The sequence below is a fragment of the Bos mutus genome, chromosome 10 (assembly GCF_027580195.1).
Source record: "Bos mutus isolate GX-2022 chromosome 10, NWIPB_WYAK_1.1, whole genome shotgun sequence".
In the NCBI taxonomy this organism is placed as follows: Eukaryota; Metazoa; Chordata; class Mammalia; order Artiodactyla; family Bovidae; genus Bos; species Bos mutus.
In genome coordinates, this window is record NC_091626.1 from 50,875,356 (window position 1) to 50,891,596 (window position 16,241).

The following is a 16,241-nucleotide window of genomic DNA, read 5'->3' on the forward strand; positions in this document are numbered from 1 at the left end:
AAAGTAAAACATTAAGGATAGCCGGGGTGGCGGTGGGGGGGTGGGGCGGGGAATTGGCTGAAAATATGTCAACAGTAATGTCATCTTACAATTTAAAAAAACTCATCACCACCACTCAACAAATACTCCAATTCCATCAACTCTTACTGAGCTTCACTAGGTGGCAAGAGGGAAACCACGTGTGGCCCAGCTGGTGCCAGTGGTGAAAAATCCTCCCGCCGATGCCAGAGACCAGGGACTCAGGCTCCGTTCCGGGGTCGAGAAGAGTCCCTGGAGGAGTAAACGGTGACCCACTCCAGTATTCCTGCCTGGAGAATTCCATGGACAGAGGAGCCTCGTGGGCTAAAGCCCATGCAGAGTCAGACACAACTGGGCAACTGAGCACACACACACACACACACGAGAGGGAAACATGGTGAACAAAAAACAGAGTCAAGTAAAGCTGGAACAGAGCCTCTAGCAGCAAGGTTGCTTCAGCTTCTGAGAGAGGGCTTCCACAGACCACCTGCATCAGAATCTCTTTTGGCACACTGGTGAAAAACAGATTCTCGGGACTCTCAAAATCACTGTATCAATTTCTGGAGGCAAGACCCAGAAATTTACATTTTAAAAAGTATTTCAGATGATTGCTACATATAAGAACTAAGAAAGTCTAAGAACTTCAGTGTTGTAAAACACCAAATCAAGAGATTAGAGCTAGAAAAAATCTTGAATGTCAGGCTAAGGAATAAGTTCATACTAATAGTAGGTGGGTCTTGAGCAAGAAAGCAGCATGTTGAGATCTGTGCTTTGGATCAGTACTGCTTGTTACAGCATGAGCTGAAAACAGAACTGGAAGCACCGGAGAACAAAGGATAGTGATTTATAACAACACATCAGAACTTACCAAGAGAAAAATCAAGTGGATCCCATCCCTGGTGCCAAAAAGGGGAGTGTGGGCTGGGAGGAAGAAGCTCAGTAAGAGTAGTTAATAGTGTTTAATCGCTAAGTCATTTCTGACTCTTTGTGACTCCATGGACTGCAGCCTGCCAGGCTCCTCTGTCCATGGGATTTCCCAGGCAAAAATACTAGAGTGGGTTGCCATCCTTCTTCAGGGGATCTTCCCAGCTCAGGGATCAAAACTGAGTTTCCTGCATTGCAAGTGGATTCTTTACTGTTGAGCCACCAGGAAAGCCTCATGAAGAGTTACTGATGAATAAATAAGATGATATGAATGCTAAAATGTTCAATTCCAAAAATACAGGTATGGAGAGGAAGCTTTAGAGAAAAACTGCCAATGGTACTTTAATGTTATTTAATTAATGTATTATTTGAATTGTGGGCTTGTTACCAGACCAAGCCTTGGTCTAGATGCTGGGTCAAAAAACAGGTGAGGACCACTGAATTCCATGCTTTAAATAGATGAATTGCATTGTATGTGAATTATATCTCAATAAAAATTGTAATCAAAACAAGATATCTCCCTTGTCCTTACAATGCTCAGAAATATACAAGGAGATAAGACAACTGTAATGCAGCGTGGTAGGTGTCAGGACACAGGGGCATCTTAGCCGGACCGGGTCTGGGGGAACTAACTCACAAAGAGTAGAGAAAACCAGGCAAGGGGAATGCTCCAAAGCAGCAAGAAGGCACCTGGAAAGCTCCTGACTTCAAGTGAAGACCTGAATGCCCCAAGGGAAACACGAGCGACGAGGCGGTCCCAGGGTGAAGGTAAGTTAGGAAGAGCCCTGCGCATTACAGCCTCACTACTGGAAGCATGGCCTTCAATCCAGCAACACCGGCATCACCTGGAAGTTGTTAGTTGTCTCCGCCCCACCCCCACCCCCACCCCAGATCTTCGTCAGAATCTCCAATTGAATGAGACCAGGTGATTCAGATGGACACCAAAGTTTAGGAAGCGCTACATCAATAAATTTATTCTCAAGGAAAAATTCAATGGGGATATCACTGAGGAATTTCAGGACAGAGAGTGATAGGATCAGATGTGTGCACTACATAAAGATCACTCAGGTAGCACAATGAAAAACAGATCACAGGAAGTAAGACCAAAAATTGCTTAGGACACTACCTGGGGATTCAGAAAAGAAATAATAATAAGGATGAAAACAGAGTAAAAATAATACCAGGAAATGGAAACTGATCAGTTAGAGTAGGATGGGAATGGTGGGGGGGTGAGGGAGAAAGTCAAGATAATTTCTAAGTTTTTGGTTAGAGTTTTGAATTAGATGTTGATGCTATTCACCACATAAAGAATGCAAATAACAACAATCAGAGTGGGTCAAATTTCTTAAATATGTACCAGGGATTCCTGTAAGTGCTCTGCATTAACAATCTCATTTAATCCTCAAAAAAAAAAAAAAAAACTATGAAGCAGGCATTACTATTATCCTATCCTAAAGATGGGAAAACTAGAATGGAGAAGTTAAGTATCGTACAGTGGCATGAAGAAGGAGGAGATAAAAAGATCAATTTTAAATACTTTAGGTTTCAGATGCTTCTAAAGATGGCCATAAGGCAGTTGTCTGTTGTTTATAGGGAGAGCAAGTAGGTCAGAAACAGATTTGGAAGTCATCCGCACAGGGCTGGTCCTGACTCATCAGGAGATGATCAGGCCACAGTGGGAGGAAGGAAAGGTCAAGGACAGAGCCAAGGAGCCCTGGTCTCTAAGGGGCAATAAGAGGTAGCTGAGCTTATGAAGAAGACAAAGCAGCATGACAAAAAGGAGAAAGACAGCTGTAACTGAACTGCTGCTGCTACTGCTGCTGCTAAGTTGCTTCAGTCGTGTCTGACTCTATGCGACCCCATAGACGGCAGCCCACCAGGCTCCCCTGTCCCTGGGATTCTCAAGGCAAGAACACTGGAGTGGGTTGCCATTTCCTTCTCCAATGCATGAAAGTTAAAAGTCAAAGTAAAGTCGCTGAGTCGTGTCCGACTCTTTGAGACCCCATGGACTGCAGCCTACCAGGCTCCTCCGTCCATGGGATTTTCCAGGCAAGAGTACTGGAGTGGGGTGCCATCGCCTTCTCCAGAACAGCAACAATAATAATTGCTAACGTTTCTAAGTGCATTAGTTCAGTTCAGTCGCTCAGTCGTGTCCGACTCTTTGCGACCCCATGGACTGCAGCAGGCCAGGCCTCCCTGTCCATCACCAACTCCCGGAGTTCACTCACACTCATGTCTATTGAGTCAGTGATGCCATTCAACCATCTCATCCTCTGTCATGCCCTTCTCCTCCCGCCTTCAATCTTTCCCAGCATCAGGGTCTTTTCAAATGAGTCAGCTCTTCGCATCAGGTGGCCAAAGTATTGGAGTTTCAGCTTCAACATCAGTCCTTCTGATGAATGTTCAGGACTGATTTCCTAGGATGGACTGGTTGGATCTCCTTGCAGTCCAAGGGACTCTCAAGAGTCTTCTCCAACACCACAGTTCAAAAGCATCAATTCTTCAGCACTCAGCTTTCTTTATAGTCCAACTCTCACATCCATACATGACTACTGGAAACATCATGGCCTTGACTAGATGGACCTTTGTTGGCAAAGTAATGTCTCTGCTTTTTAATATGCTGTCTAGGTTGGTCATAACTTTCCTTCCAAGGAGTAAGTGTCTTTTAATTTCATGGCTGCAATCACCATCTGCAGTGATTTTGGAGCCCAGAAAAATAAAATCAGCCACTGTTTCCACTGTTTCCCCATCTATTTGCCATGAAGTGATGGGACCAGATGCCATAATCTTCGTTTTCTGAATGTTGAGCTTTAAGCCAACTTTTTCACTCTCCTCTTTCACTTTCATCAACAGGCTCTTTAGTTCTTCTTCACTTCTGCCATAAGGGTGGTGTCATCTGCATATCTGAGGTTATTGATATTTCTCCCAGCAATCTTGATTCCAGCTTGTGCTTCTTCCAGCCCAGCGTTTCTCATGATGTACTCTGCATAGAAGTTAAATAAGCAGGCTGACAATATACAGCCTTGATGTACTCCTTTTCCTATTTGGAATCAGTCTGTTGTTCCATGTCCAGTTCTAACTGTTGCTTCCCTACCTGCATACAGGTTTCTCAAGAGGCAGGTCAGGTGGTCTGGTATTCCCTTCTCTTTCAGGATTTTCCACAGTTTATGGTGATCCACACAAAGGCTTTGGCATAGTCAATAAAGCAGAAATAGACGTTTTTCTGGAACTCTCTTGCCTTTTCAATGATCCAGCGGATGTTGGCAATTTGATCTCTGGTTCCTCCGTCTTTTCTAAAACCAGCTTGAACATCCAGAAGTTCACAGTTCACGTATTGCTAAAGCCTGGCTTAGAGAATTTTGAGCATTACTTTACTACCGTGTTAGATGAGTGCAATTGTGCAGTAGTTTGAGCATTCTTTGGCATTGCCTTTCTTTGGGATTGGAATGAAAACTGACCTTTTCCAGTCCTGTGGCCACTGCTGAGTTTTCCAAATTTGCTGGCATATTGAGTGCAGCACTTTCACAGCATCATCTTTCAGAATTTGAAATAGCTCAACTGGAATTCCATCACCGCACTAGCTTTGTTCGTAGTGATGCTTCTAAAGGCCCACTTGACTTCACATTCCAGGATGTCTGGCTCGAGGTCAGTGATCATACCATCGTGGTTATCTGGGTCATGAAGATCTTTTTTGTATAGTTCTTCTATGTATTCTTGCCACCTCTTCTTAATATCTTCTGCTTCTGTTAGGTCCATACCATTTCTGTCCTTTATCGAGCCCATCTTTGCATGAAATGTTCCCTTGGTATCTCTAATTTTCTTGAAGAGATCTCTAGTCTTTCCCATTGTATTGTTTTCCTCTATTTTTTTTCATTAATAGCTGAGGAAGGCTTTCTTATCTCTCCTTGCTATTCTTTGGAATTCTGCATTCAAATGGGTATATCTTTCCTTTACTCCTTTGCTTTTTGCTTCTCTTCTTTTCACAGCTATTTATAAGGTCTCCTCAGACAGCCATTTTGCTTTTTTGCATTTCTTTTCCACGGGGATGGTCTTGATCCCTGTCTCCTGTACAATGTCATGAACCTCTGTCCATAGTTCATCAGGTACTCTGTCTATCAGATCTAGTCCCTTGAATCTATTTCTCACTTCCACTGTATAATCGTAAGGGATTTGGTTTAGGTCATACCAGAATGGCCTAGTGGATTTCCCTACTTTCTTCAATTCAAGTCTGAATTTGGCAATAAGGAGTTCATGATCTGAGCCACAGTCAGCTCCCAGTCTTGTTTTTGCTGACTGTATAGAGCTACTCCATCTCATGAAGTAAATATTGTTATCCCCATTATAAAAATGATGAAATTGAGGCACAGAAATGTTAAGGTCACAGAGATAGTGAATAGTGAATCCAAGATTCAAACCAGAATTCAAGTGCAGAGTTCATGCCTTGACAGCTATGATACACTCCCTGAGTTTCAGGTACTGGGAGAGGTGGAAGCCAAGGAAGGAACAGTTGTAACAAAGTCCTCTGAACAGTCTGGTCCATAGTAAGGCCTCAGTAAATATTCACCATTATTATTTGTTAATTGTACTGCCTTGGAATCATGCATTTATGCAAGTCACAGTTTTTAGAAGAAAGCAAATGAAAACTAAATAAGGTAAATTTCTATGTTTTAGTGGAGGAAGAAGAGCAAAGAACTTTCAAGGATGCTAAGGCTTCAACTCAAGTTTCCTATGTCTTCAATACCTAAATTTTCATACAATCAATCTCCAACCATATTTGTGGCTACCAGTCCTTAAAGTGGGCTGTTATACCAAGCAATGCCGGCAGGCCTCACAAACCCCGAAACACCTTCTATGTATGAAGAGTCCATTTTACAGTGATGTCTTTATCACTGGTGTGTTTTGTTCCATCCTAATTGCTTTAAAATAGGTGTGTGCTCAGTCACTCAGTGGTGTCCGACCTCTTGCAACCCCATGGACTGTAGCCCTCCAGGCTCCTCTGTTCATGGAATTTTCCAGGCAAGAATACTAGAGTGGGTTGCCATTTCCTACTCCAGGGAATCTTCCCAACCGAGAGGTCAAACCTGCATCTCTTGCGTCTCCTGCACTGGCAGGCAGACTCTTTACCACTGAGTCGCCTGGGAAGCCCAGGTGGTTGTGCGGAAGGTCTCTCAGGTTCTTAACGGCTCACTGAAGAAAAACTCATCCTCTGACCACTCCAGACAAATAGTAGTTTGCTCTAATTAGAAGGATATGCTGTTTACAAGCATATCCTTGTAACATATATTCATTTTGTTGGAAATAACATATATTCAGGTAGTTTTCAAGTTACAATGTAATTGTTTATTCTTTAAGACAGCAGCTTCATGGGTTTGTTTGTTTTTTTCTCTTTTTAAAAATATTTCTAATTCTATTATGCTTTCTGACCCAGATTCACCCAAGATCAAGCAGAAACAGTGAATAAGAACAACAATAAGGAAAATTGTCGGAAAAAGTAGATAGTTCAGATTTCCAAAAGGATTAGTTTTTTTCAGTAAACTTATATATCCTACTCTAAGAGGATTTTTCCAAACAGAATAAAGGTACTGGATGGCAGAAGGCATCTCACAGAAATGGGACATCTGGCCATCCTAGCCCTGAAGCAACATATATAAAAAGTGCTATTTTTAAAATGAAATAAATATCAATACCCTACCCTGAAAAATCGTAAATGCCAACCCTTGCCAAAGAGATGTAGAGTCTGAAATTGACTAAAGCTTACTAATCCAAGCAAAGATTTATGTACAACAAATGTTCATCATAGTACATTTCTTTTTACAGTGAAAATTGGTGGTAGTGGTGGTAGTGTTCAGTCACTAAGTCATGTCAGGCTCTTTTCAACCCATGGATTGTAGCCTGCCAGGTTCAATGATCCATGGGATTTCTCAGACAAGAATATGGGAGTGGGTGGCATTTTCTCCTCTGGGGAATCTTTCCAACCCAGGGTTTGAACTCATGTCTCCTATACTGGCAGGTGGGTTCTTTACCAACAAAACCACCAGGGAAGCCCACAGTGAAAATAAATTATGGTAAATAATTTATGGTACACCTGGGTGATGGAATATTATGCAGCCATGAAAAACATTTTTAGTGAATATTTTATAGGACTCCCAGTGGTTAAAAGTCCAAGCTCCCAATGTAGGGGACATGGATTCAATCCCTAGTTAGGGAACTAAGATTCTACAGGCTGCACAGCACAGTCTAAAAATTTTTGCTTTAATTTTTTTAATAAAGAAATATTTATAATATAAAAATTATCTCAATATATATTAAGCTTAAAAATCATAAAAATACTAATATAAATAGATAAAAGACTTAAAGAAGTAAATTAATGGTTGAAAATGATAATCTCTGGATGGTATAATTTGTTTTTACAAAATTTTCCTTTATGCTTTTTTTATTTTCTGAATTATCTATAATACAACATTCCTATAAGCAGAAGAGGTATTACTAAAAAGTCAATTTTTAAAAGTTTTTCCAATTAATCTCCATTTTTATTTTTAACTCTTTCCCACTTTTCCTACCCTAATCTAGGTCTCAAGATCTAGGGCAGTGGTTCTCAAGCAGGGGCAGGAGACCAGGGATTGCTCCCTAGGGAACATTAGGCAATGTCTGTAGACAACATGGATCAGTTGTCACAACGGTGGCTGGGGGGTGCTACTGGATCTGGCAGATAAAGGTTAGAGATGCCACTAAGTATCCTACAACACACAGGACATGTCCCCAGAAAACAGAATAGTGCAGAAGCTGAGAAATCTTTGTTAGAATGAAAACAATGAATATCAACAGGAAGGCTGGGTTAAGATACAATATTAGCTCTAGTGGGTTTAACTTCCCATCTCCAAAATAAGATTTTAACGAATACACATTCTAAATCGATGAAAGTTTAATCCAGATTTTGACCCAAATTTATTACTATTAAGAAGTACTTTTCCTAATTTTATGGAAAATATCTCTAGTAGTTCTGCTTCCAACCTGAGCATGATGCTTAGCAAACTAGAAGATATTTTTCAGCTTGAGCACAGAGAGATCAAACTTGTTTAAAAGTTGTTTTAAGTACTGCTATAAAAAAATTTTAAAGAGACAGTGTATCCTTAAAGAAATAGCTGATTATCTTATTGTAATCACTCCAGTATGGTAAGATGAAAAATTAGGTTCTAACTAGTCTAGCCTAATTTAAAATTAGTCTAACACAATAGTGTTTGTTTAAAACACACATATGCAGAAAATGATTTATATAAACTCACACAAAATTACTTTCTAATTAGGATTGAATAAAAGATAATTTTTAAATCATCTACCTTCAAAAAAATTGAAGTATAGTTGATTTACAATATTATGTTAGTTTCAAGAGTACAGCAAAGTGATTCAATTTTATATTTTTTTCCAGATTATTTTTCATTATAGGTTGTTATAAGATACTGAATATAGTTTCCATGCTATGCAATAAATTCTTGCTACTTATCTATTTTATATATAGTAGTATATATCTATTACTCTCATACTCCTAATTATCCCCCTTCATATGCTTTATCAACATTTGCTGTTATGGATTCTCCAAGGCTTTTCTTTTAATTAGAAGTTACTCTCTAGGGGAAAGATAGCCAATATCCTCCCAGTCAAAAACCCTCCCATTCATCTGCTCAAAAATCAGAACAGGAGGCAGAACTCAGGCACTTTGGCACTTGTGGTGACTGATTCATAGTGGATATTGTTTTGTCTCTCTAGCACCATTCCTTCTGATGGCGAACAGCTTTCAGCTACCCCACAAGGTCTGAGTGGGACTATCAATCACAACGTCCTATCCTCCCTCTGGCCTCTGAGATGAGCAAGACTGGACTGCTCACTGCCTTCCTCCCCCATCACCTCCTCAGCACAGTGTCAGGAGAGGGCACGTGACCACAAGCAAGGTCAATCAGAAATGCTCCACCAGGCTCTCTTCTTCCAGGCCCAGAGCTAGACCATGTGGTTGGCGGGTGCCACTTACCACTTTTTTCATCCAGAAAAGAACTGTCCTGAGGATGAAACCAATGTCAAATAGCAGTCTGACATGAAAGCCAGTGACAGAGAATACCAGAGACCATGTCTGAGTCTTGAATCTAGCCATGCCTAGGCTTTTAGGACATCTAAGCAAATAAAATCCCTTTTGGCTTTGAGTTGGGTTTCCATCACTTCCAACTAAAACAGTTCTGGCTAATAAACTATCAAAGAGAGATCTGGAAAGTCTATGTGTCAGAACTATGATCCATGAATTAGCCAGACCCTTTCTATTATCTACATCTTAGCTGATATCATAACCTGAGACAATGTGTCTCATATGTCTAAAACAATGGTTAGATTAGAAATTCATTTTAAATGACTGTTTATTTCAAGCTCTAACAAGTATCCTTACTAAACTGGGATTTGATGTTATAAACTTCTAATCTTGATGTTAAATAATTCACTATTTTCCCAGTTTACCTTCATCTTTTTGAAGAGTCTGTCTTTTTATTCTGTCAAGCCTCTTCACTTCCCTGATCATTTTATTTCTCCCATTCTGAAGTTCCTTCAGAATATATTTATTAAATAATTATAAAATAAAATAAAAATATACCCCAACCATAGACACAGGATTCCTGGCCAACACAATGCATGTTTTTGTATGAGTGAATAGAGAGACAAAACTTTTCTTTTTTTATGTCCCCTCTCCCTCCAGTCCAGCCCTGTGCTCACATTTATGAACACAGTGGCACTTCAGGCCAAATGAGGTAGATAAATGTTCCTCATGAACACTTAGGAGTGGATGACGCACTTCTCCCTTGATTTCAATCAAGTTTGCAGCTATTATTTTGAAATTAAAGCATAATCACATCATCCCTAAGTTCTATGATTGGCAAAAGGCCTCTGTGGAGACATTTAATGCAAATGGAAGCTGGTTAAAGAGACTTTCAACTGAAAAGGGCCTTAAAGAGATGTGGAGGCTGTCTATGGTGTGAAGAAGCCAGGGATAAGTTTCTGTAAAGGTTACAAATCTCTATCAGTACAAACCCAGACAGGTATTACAACTAAGGTCGATGGGGCAAGAGAACTGTTAAAGGGCTGAATTGACTAAAGGGCATTTTAGCACACTAATGACCTAAGGAAACAAGGCATCAAAGGCAAACACCATCAGTAAAGGTGAGGAATGAACGAAAGATTAAATAAACCATATAAATTCCTTTCCATCTACTCCCTTCTCCCACTGTCGATGAAGTGCGGGTCTCTATATCGTTATCAGTATCAGTTGGGCTCCAAAGTGGAACTATAACATACATTTTTGGAAAAAACAAACAAACAAACAAACACACAACTCTTTCCCCTGCCCCTGCAGGTGAGCCAACTCCAGTAAATGCTTTGAATAAGCAGGGGAAGAGAAGAACCCAAGAACCTAAGAACTTCTGAGAGTGACAGAAATGTTCTGTATCTTGTTTGTGATGGTGGATACATGACAGAATATCAAAACTCAAACTGTGCACTTAAAATGAATTTTATTACATGCAAATTATACATAAATAAAGTTGATTAGAGAAAGACAGAGACACAGAGGTAGGAGCCAGAGGGAAGGAAGAAGACAGTCTCCCAGGCAGACAAATGGAGAAAGTCTGGGAAAACCACTGTGGGACAGGACAGGCCCGTCAGAGTGGAGTGGGGCTGCCCACTTGGTATTTGACCTAGGGTCAGGTCTTATTCCGCAAATCAGCCAGGAGTTTATACTCTGATAATACCTCATACTTTGTTAAGAACTACCTAAACTGGGGACAAACAAAGCCAATCCATCCTCCAGTGGGCCATGTGCCTCTAGATTCTCCTGATGAATTTTGCTGCCTCTTCCACACTCTCAATAGGAACATTATCCCCCTCCACCCCATCTCAACCTTTTGGAAGCTGAAGTTAAATCCCTGGAAGCCCATTCAGATCATCCTAATGCCCCCCTACTTCAAAAAGCACCAGGAATATATAAACTATTTATCTGGCAGTAACAACCCTCATTAAAATTGTAACTTTTTGGTAACCTTTTAGCCACTGGGCAATACATCAAACTGTCACACTTCAAGAAACAGTAACAAATTTCAAGAGGAAATCAAGACTGCTTTGCACAAGCAGTCTAAAGAAGTATTTCTGAGTAGCTTACAAGTTTCACAGAGTCAGCAAAACTTCGACATACATGAGAATTAACTTCCAATTTCTAAGCTAGAGCCACTGGTGTTAACTTACACTATTCCCTCTCCTTCCTACCTTGAATCTGCTTCATCAGAGAGCTCTCACACCTTCTGCCTGTACCTCAGTCTAGCAGATGTCCATCACTTTCCATTTGTTTCCTCCAACAGTTTCCTTGGTTTCCGTGATGCCCAGCTCTCCTCTCTATTACTCACCCTGTTCAACATGCCTGAAAATGTGCTGACTTGTTTAACCATTTCTTTGTACTCTGCTTCTGTCCTACAAGTGGACTAATCATCCCAAACCATTATTTTCTGCTTCTCTCCTGTTAAAATATTCTTTCATGCATCTAACAAATACTTAATGAGCACCTACTATGTGGAAGACATTGTGCTAGGCTCTATAGGAGGTAAACAAACCTGATCAGCATCTCAGGGGGTTAACAGTATTGCGGGAGTGGCTTACATATACACAAATAACTATAATAAGATAAAATGTGTACAAGTCAGGCCATTGAGACAGAACTGTCAGCTGGATGTCAAGTGAAATTAGAATTAGTAAAGGAGAAGAATTGGACAAACAAAAGGCTACAGAGGTTTCCAACCATTAACAGGCCAAAGAACATTAGGAAGAAATATAGACAGAAGGAGCCTGACAGGAGACTTTAGAAAAGTGAATATACTTGCCAAAGCCCCAAATCAGGGCACAATATCAGAGATTTCTGTTCTGCTTTAAGATATTGGAAGCAGTCTGAAAAATGCAATTTCAACACCAAAATATTAGAATTTCCAGGATTGATGCCTTAAAGGGACAATGGCATAGAACATAAAATTGGAACTATCCCAGAAAATATCTAGTCCATGTGGCTTTGGTAGGTATGAAGAAATACAATGGGAAAGGAAGATTACAGATATACAATCTATTGGCCTAACAGGTGTTTCACCTAAGGAAGTTTACTTGGCTTCTCAAGTTGGGGGTTTAGATAGCTTTTGCACTGTTAGAAAACTCAGCATCCTGACAAACTATGGGACTCCTAATTAAACTTGAGGTAATGCTGGCTATTCTACAGCATTTATGTGCTGCCTGTGGAGTCTGGGAACCTGATGAGAGGAAGACTGGGATGCCATTTTATTGCTGTTGGTGACCCATTCAGGTCTAATTAATAAACCCTGTTCCACAAATGCTGAATCCTTTGAAGTTGCTGAAAGTAGTTACAGGTGATGTCATGATTCAGATATCCACTGGCAAGTCATGACTAGCAAACATTTTTAAAACCAGATATAATAAGATGTCCCAGCCCCCTGTGATTCTTTCAGGAACAAGTCAGGTGGATCTAAAAGCAAATCAACACACAACTGTGTGGTTATACTAAATCCTTGAGCTGTACATTTTAAATTGGTGAATTGTATGGTGTGTGAATTCTGTCTCAATAAAGCTGTTATTTTTACCAACAACAAACATGCTTTAATCAAAATGTTAGTTTCCAGAAATGCTGTATCCTAGGAACCAGGCTATTGCCCTGAAAATGTTTATACTGCTGGAAAAATTTACAAAAAGGAAGCCCTGCTAAATTGCTGTGACAAAACTATTATCAATGTAGCTAAAAAGAATAAACTGAACGATCTTTTGTCTTTCACTGTAATAGGAGCTGATTTGTATCACACATCTAAATCTGCCTTTAAGCTCTGAATGACATTATTTAAAAGGGCACTTTACAAATTTAACTGCTTTATGTTGAATATCATAATTATGGCATGTCACTATTATGTCTTTCTTTGTAGACTACCCCAGAACTTCCTTCCCTATAATCCTCTGCAAGGGAAAAATCCTTGTGTTTATCCACTGATATTACTTCTAATGATTTCCCTCTTCCTCTAATAATCACTACGTAAGCCTCTATCTCTAGACTCATTCCAACCTTCTCATGTCCCAACCTGTTCCCTAACTTCTACAAATAAATACCAGCTGTCTGCCTGCTGCTGAGGCAACAGCAGGTTATTTATGCCCTTGGAGATTCAAATTGGGCCAAAAATAAAAGAAGCAGGCTGTGAGCCCTTTGAGGAAAAGGATGTGTCTTGTTCATGTGAGAACCCCTCAACATTCCGCAGGGTACCTGGCATTCAGGAGGAGCTCAATTAATACTTCTGCCTGCCATTAAGCTAAGGTCCACTCACAAAAAGAATAAGCCAACAAGCCAAGTGACCAGATTATTCTTAGATACAAATGTATTTAGGAGAAGGCAATTAAGCTCAACTTCCTTATTGATGCCTAAACCAGTTTGTCTTTACAATGACTAGAGGGTGAATTTTAAAACAGATTGTGATGATGCCACTACCAAAGCCCCCAAACTTAAAAATTTTAAAATCCCAGGATCTTTTAAATTTTTTTCTTGCCAATTATTTGGGGGTATGGGGGGGCGGTGGTTGGGAATACAGATCCAAAATCCAAGAGAAACGTATTATCCAACCAGTCTTGTTAAGCAGGCTACAAATAGGCAGGCAGCTGAAGGATGGACTCCTCAGGCAGTGAAGAATGGAGTCTATACAAAGTAATTGAGGAATATTTATAGACCCTATCTCTTCTTGTGAAAATGACTGATATTTCTTAGCACTTACCTCTAAGAAATGAGTTAATATGTATAAAGCACTTAAAACAGTACCTGACACATAGTTAGCTTTATATAAGTGTTTCTTAATGAAGTAAATTCAGATCAATTTCCAATTGCATTCAATCATATGTTAGAATCCACAATGCCTTAAGAATGACCAGGTTTAGGGAGAAGTTTCAATTGTGTAGTTTTCAAATCTGCAGCTGGAAACAAAGAGATCCCAGGATATGTTTCATGCAAACTCATTTCATGCTTGAAGAAATATACCTTATACTTGTAAAGAAATTCACAGGTTACAAAAGCAATCCCATTATTAAGTTTGATACTCACAACAGCCTTGTGAGAGGCAGGGCAGGTAAAATTAACTCCATTTACAGATGAGTACACTGAAGTACAGAGAGATTAAGTGATTTGCCCAAGGTCACACAGTAAGTGAAAAGGCCCAGACTAGAAGAATCAAGGTCTCTGGATGCGGGGAGTGGGGGGCGGGGGGGTGGTCCAGACCTCTTCCTTCTATAACATGCTGCAACTTGGTCTTGCTTGGGTCGTATTTGGAAGCAATGATTCTGGGACCATAAACGTAGATTTGAAATGCAAGACACAAATGCAAACTTGAGTAGTTAAGGCAATTCTGTTAACTGGCATTGGAGGTAATTAATAGCTGACAAAACACTGACCTACACAGGAGTGGTAGTATAAAATGCCATGACTACACAGAGTCACAAAGTGCACCACACACTGTCTTGACAGGTAAGTTCTCCAAAATATGCCATTCAGAGATCAGCAGCACCAGAGAATATTGGCATCAGTATAAGAAAGGAAAGGCTGCCACTTCCCTTGAACTAAACCCAGAAGGAGAAGGCTCGCCCCAGCGGCTGGTGAAGACAGGGAGCCTAACAAGGCTCTGAGGGATTACACGCAGATTGCAAATTCCCAGCGACAAATGAGTATCCACCATCCCAGTGAAATCAGCTTGCATTTATTCGTATCTTCCCCAGGGGCTCTCCACCCCAGGGTAAGCAATCTGAAACCCGGCAACTAAACGTGAAAATCGACTGGCGACCGTTTGCAGGATTCCAAATCTCACAGAAAGGTTGGCTGGCGGTTCAAGTGGCACCGCATACCAACACAAGACGTTATTTTAAGCGCGTGTCCCTCAGGGAGAGACCGATCAGATCTACCAGATCTAGCATCTCCCACCAGCCAGGATTTTTCCTAAAGCAAGACTGAGAGCTGAGCAATCCTGACCCAGGCCCGCCCTACTAAATCCACAGGGGGCCTCTTTCCACTTAGAGACCCGCGCTGCTCCCGGCCCAGAAGCGTGGCAGGGACCAGAGAGGCACCCCGAGGCAGGGCTGCCCCCGCCGCCTTAACCATCAACGCCCGAACGAGGAAGGCGCCCCTGCGGTTGACCCACGGGCGGGCAGGCACCGGGACTTTGAAAGGCTCGGAAAGGGGGTGGTGCAGGCGGGGCCTCACCGGGCCCCCGCGCCCCGGCCCCTCCCTGGCCTGACAGCCGACGGCGGCGGGTCGCGCGGCCCCCTCCCCACGGCGCGGCTCGCGGGGCGCCTTACCTTTGTGTAGAGCTCGGACGCGGCCATGGCGGGCCCCGCGGCGCCGACGCCCCCCGCCTGTGCGGAGGCCGCACCTCGCCTGGGCGGCCGCCCGCGCCAACTAGGAAGCGCCCCGGCAGCCGCTGGCTGGGAGGAGGGCAGGGCCCGGCCGGGCGGGGCGGGCCGCGCAGGGCGGGGCGGGGTGGGGCGGGGCGGGGCGCCTCAGGCGCTGCCGGCCTGCGGGGGGCTCGCCATCACTCCCGGGCTCGCCGCGAGCAGTGGCGCGCGCGCGGTGTGCCCGGAGTCCTCCGGGTCGCCGCCACAGCCACCCAGGCGGCCAGTGATGCTGCCGCCGCCGCCTCCCTGTGCATTATGGGAACGGGAGGAGGCTGCGCTCCGGCGCTGCTGCCACCGCGGCGGCTTCGGGTTCTCTCGGGCTCACGCTGCCTCCCAACGGCTGCGGGCCCCGAGCATCATCTGCCTGCCAGCCAGCGTCGCCGCCGCCTCCTCCCGCGCTGCAGAGCCCAGAAGCCCGCCCCAGGACACCCGCTACTCGCACAACCTTCCCAGGGGCGCGTCGCCTCCTGGATGCCCCCGACCCCAAGCAAGTACAGGACGGTGCAGAATAGCCCAGCCCCCGAGAGGGGAAGCGATAGCTGTGTCACTGAGGGTGGCCAGGTAAATGATTGCGACTCTGCAGGCTGCTTCTCCTGTGCTTCCCAGAATTTGTAGAGAAAGGAATTTGGGGAGAGGCTTCTTGGAAGGTCACAGAATAACCTAGAATTCCAGAAGAGCTTTGTTAGCCTTAGAGGTCTGGGAGTGAGCAAGAACTGGGAATCTGAGAGAAATAATCACCATGGTCACCCCGACTACTTCAGCATCTGCCACATGGTCGTTTCGTGAAACCAAAGCATAGGGGGTTTTTA

At 42.7% G+C, this 16,241-nt stretch overlaps 1 protein-coding gene across 5 annotated transcripts in view; it reads right to left on the reverse strand.

Annotated features, from left to right (window-relative positions):
- Positions 1-15,656, reverse strand: part of MYO5A (myosin VA) — a 201,194-nt gene extending 185,538 nt beyond the window's left edge. For 4 of the 5 annotated variants that reach the window (XM_070377911.1, XM_070377910.1, XM_070377909.1 and 1 more), the window contains exon 1: positions 15,337-15,656. In XM_070377911.1, the coding sequence (XP_070234012.1) occupies positions 15,337-15,363 (27 nt within the window). In that variant the 5' untranslated portion in view covers positions 15,364-15,656. Of the gene's footprint in view, positions 1-13,813; positions 13,920-15,336 lie in introns of those variants that run through there. The other variant, XM_070377908.1, reaches the window with a different exon arrangement.
- Between the last annotated feature and the right edge of the window lie 585 nt (positions 15,657-16,241).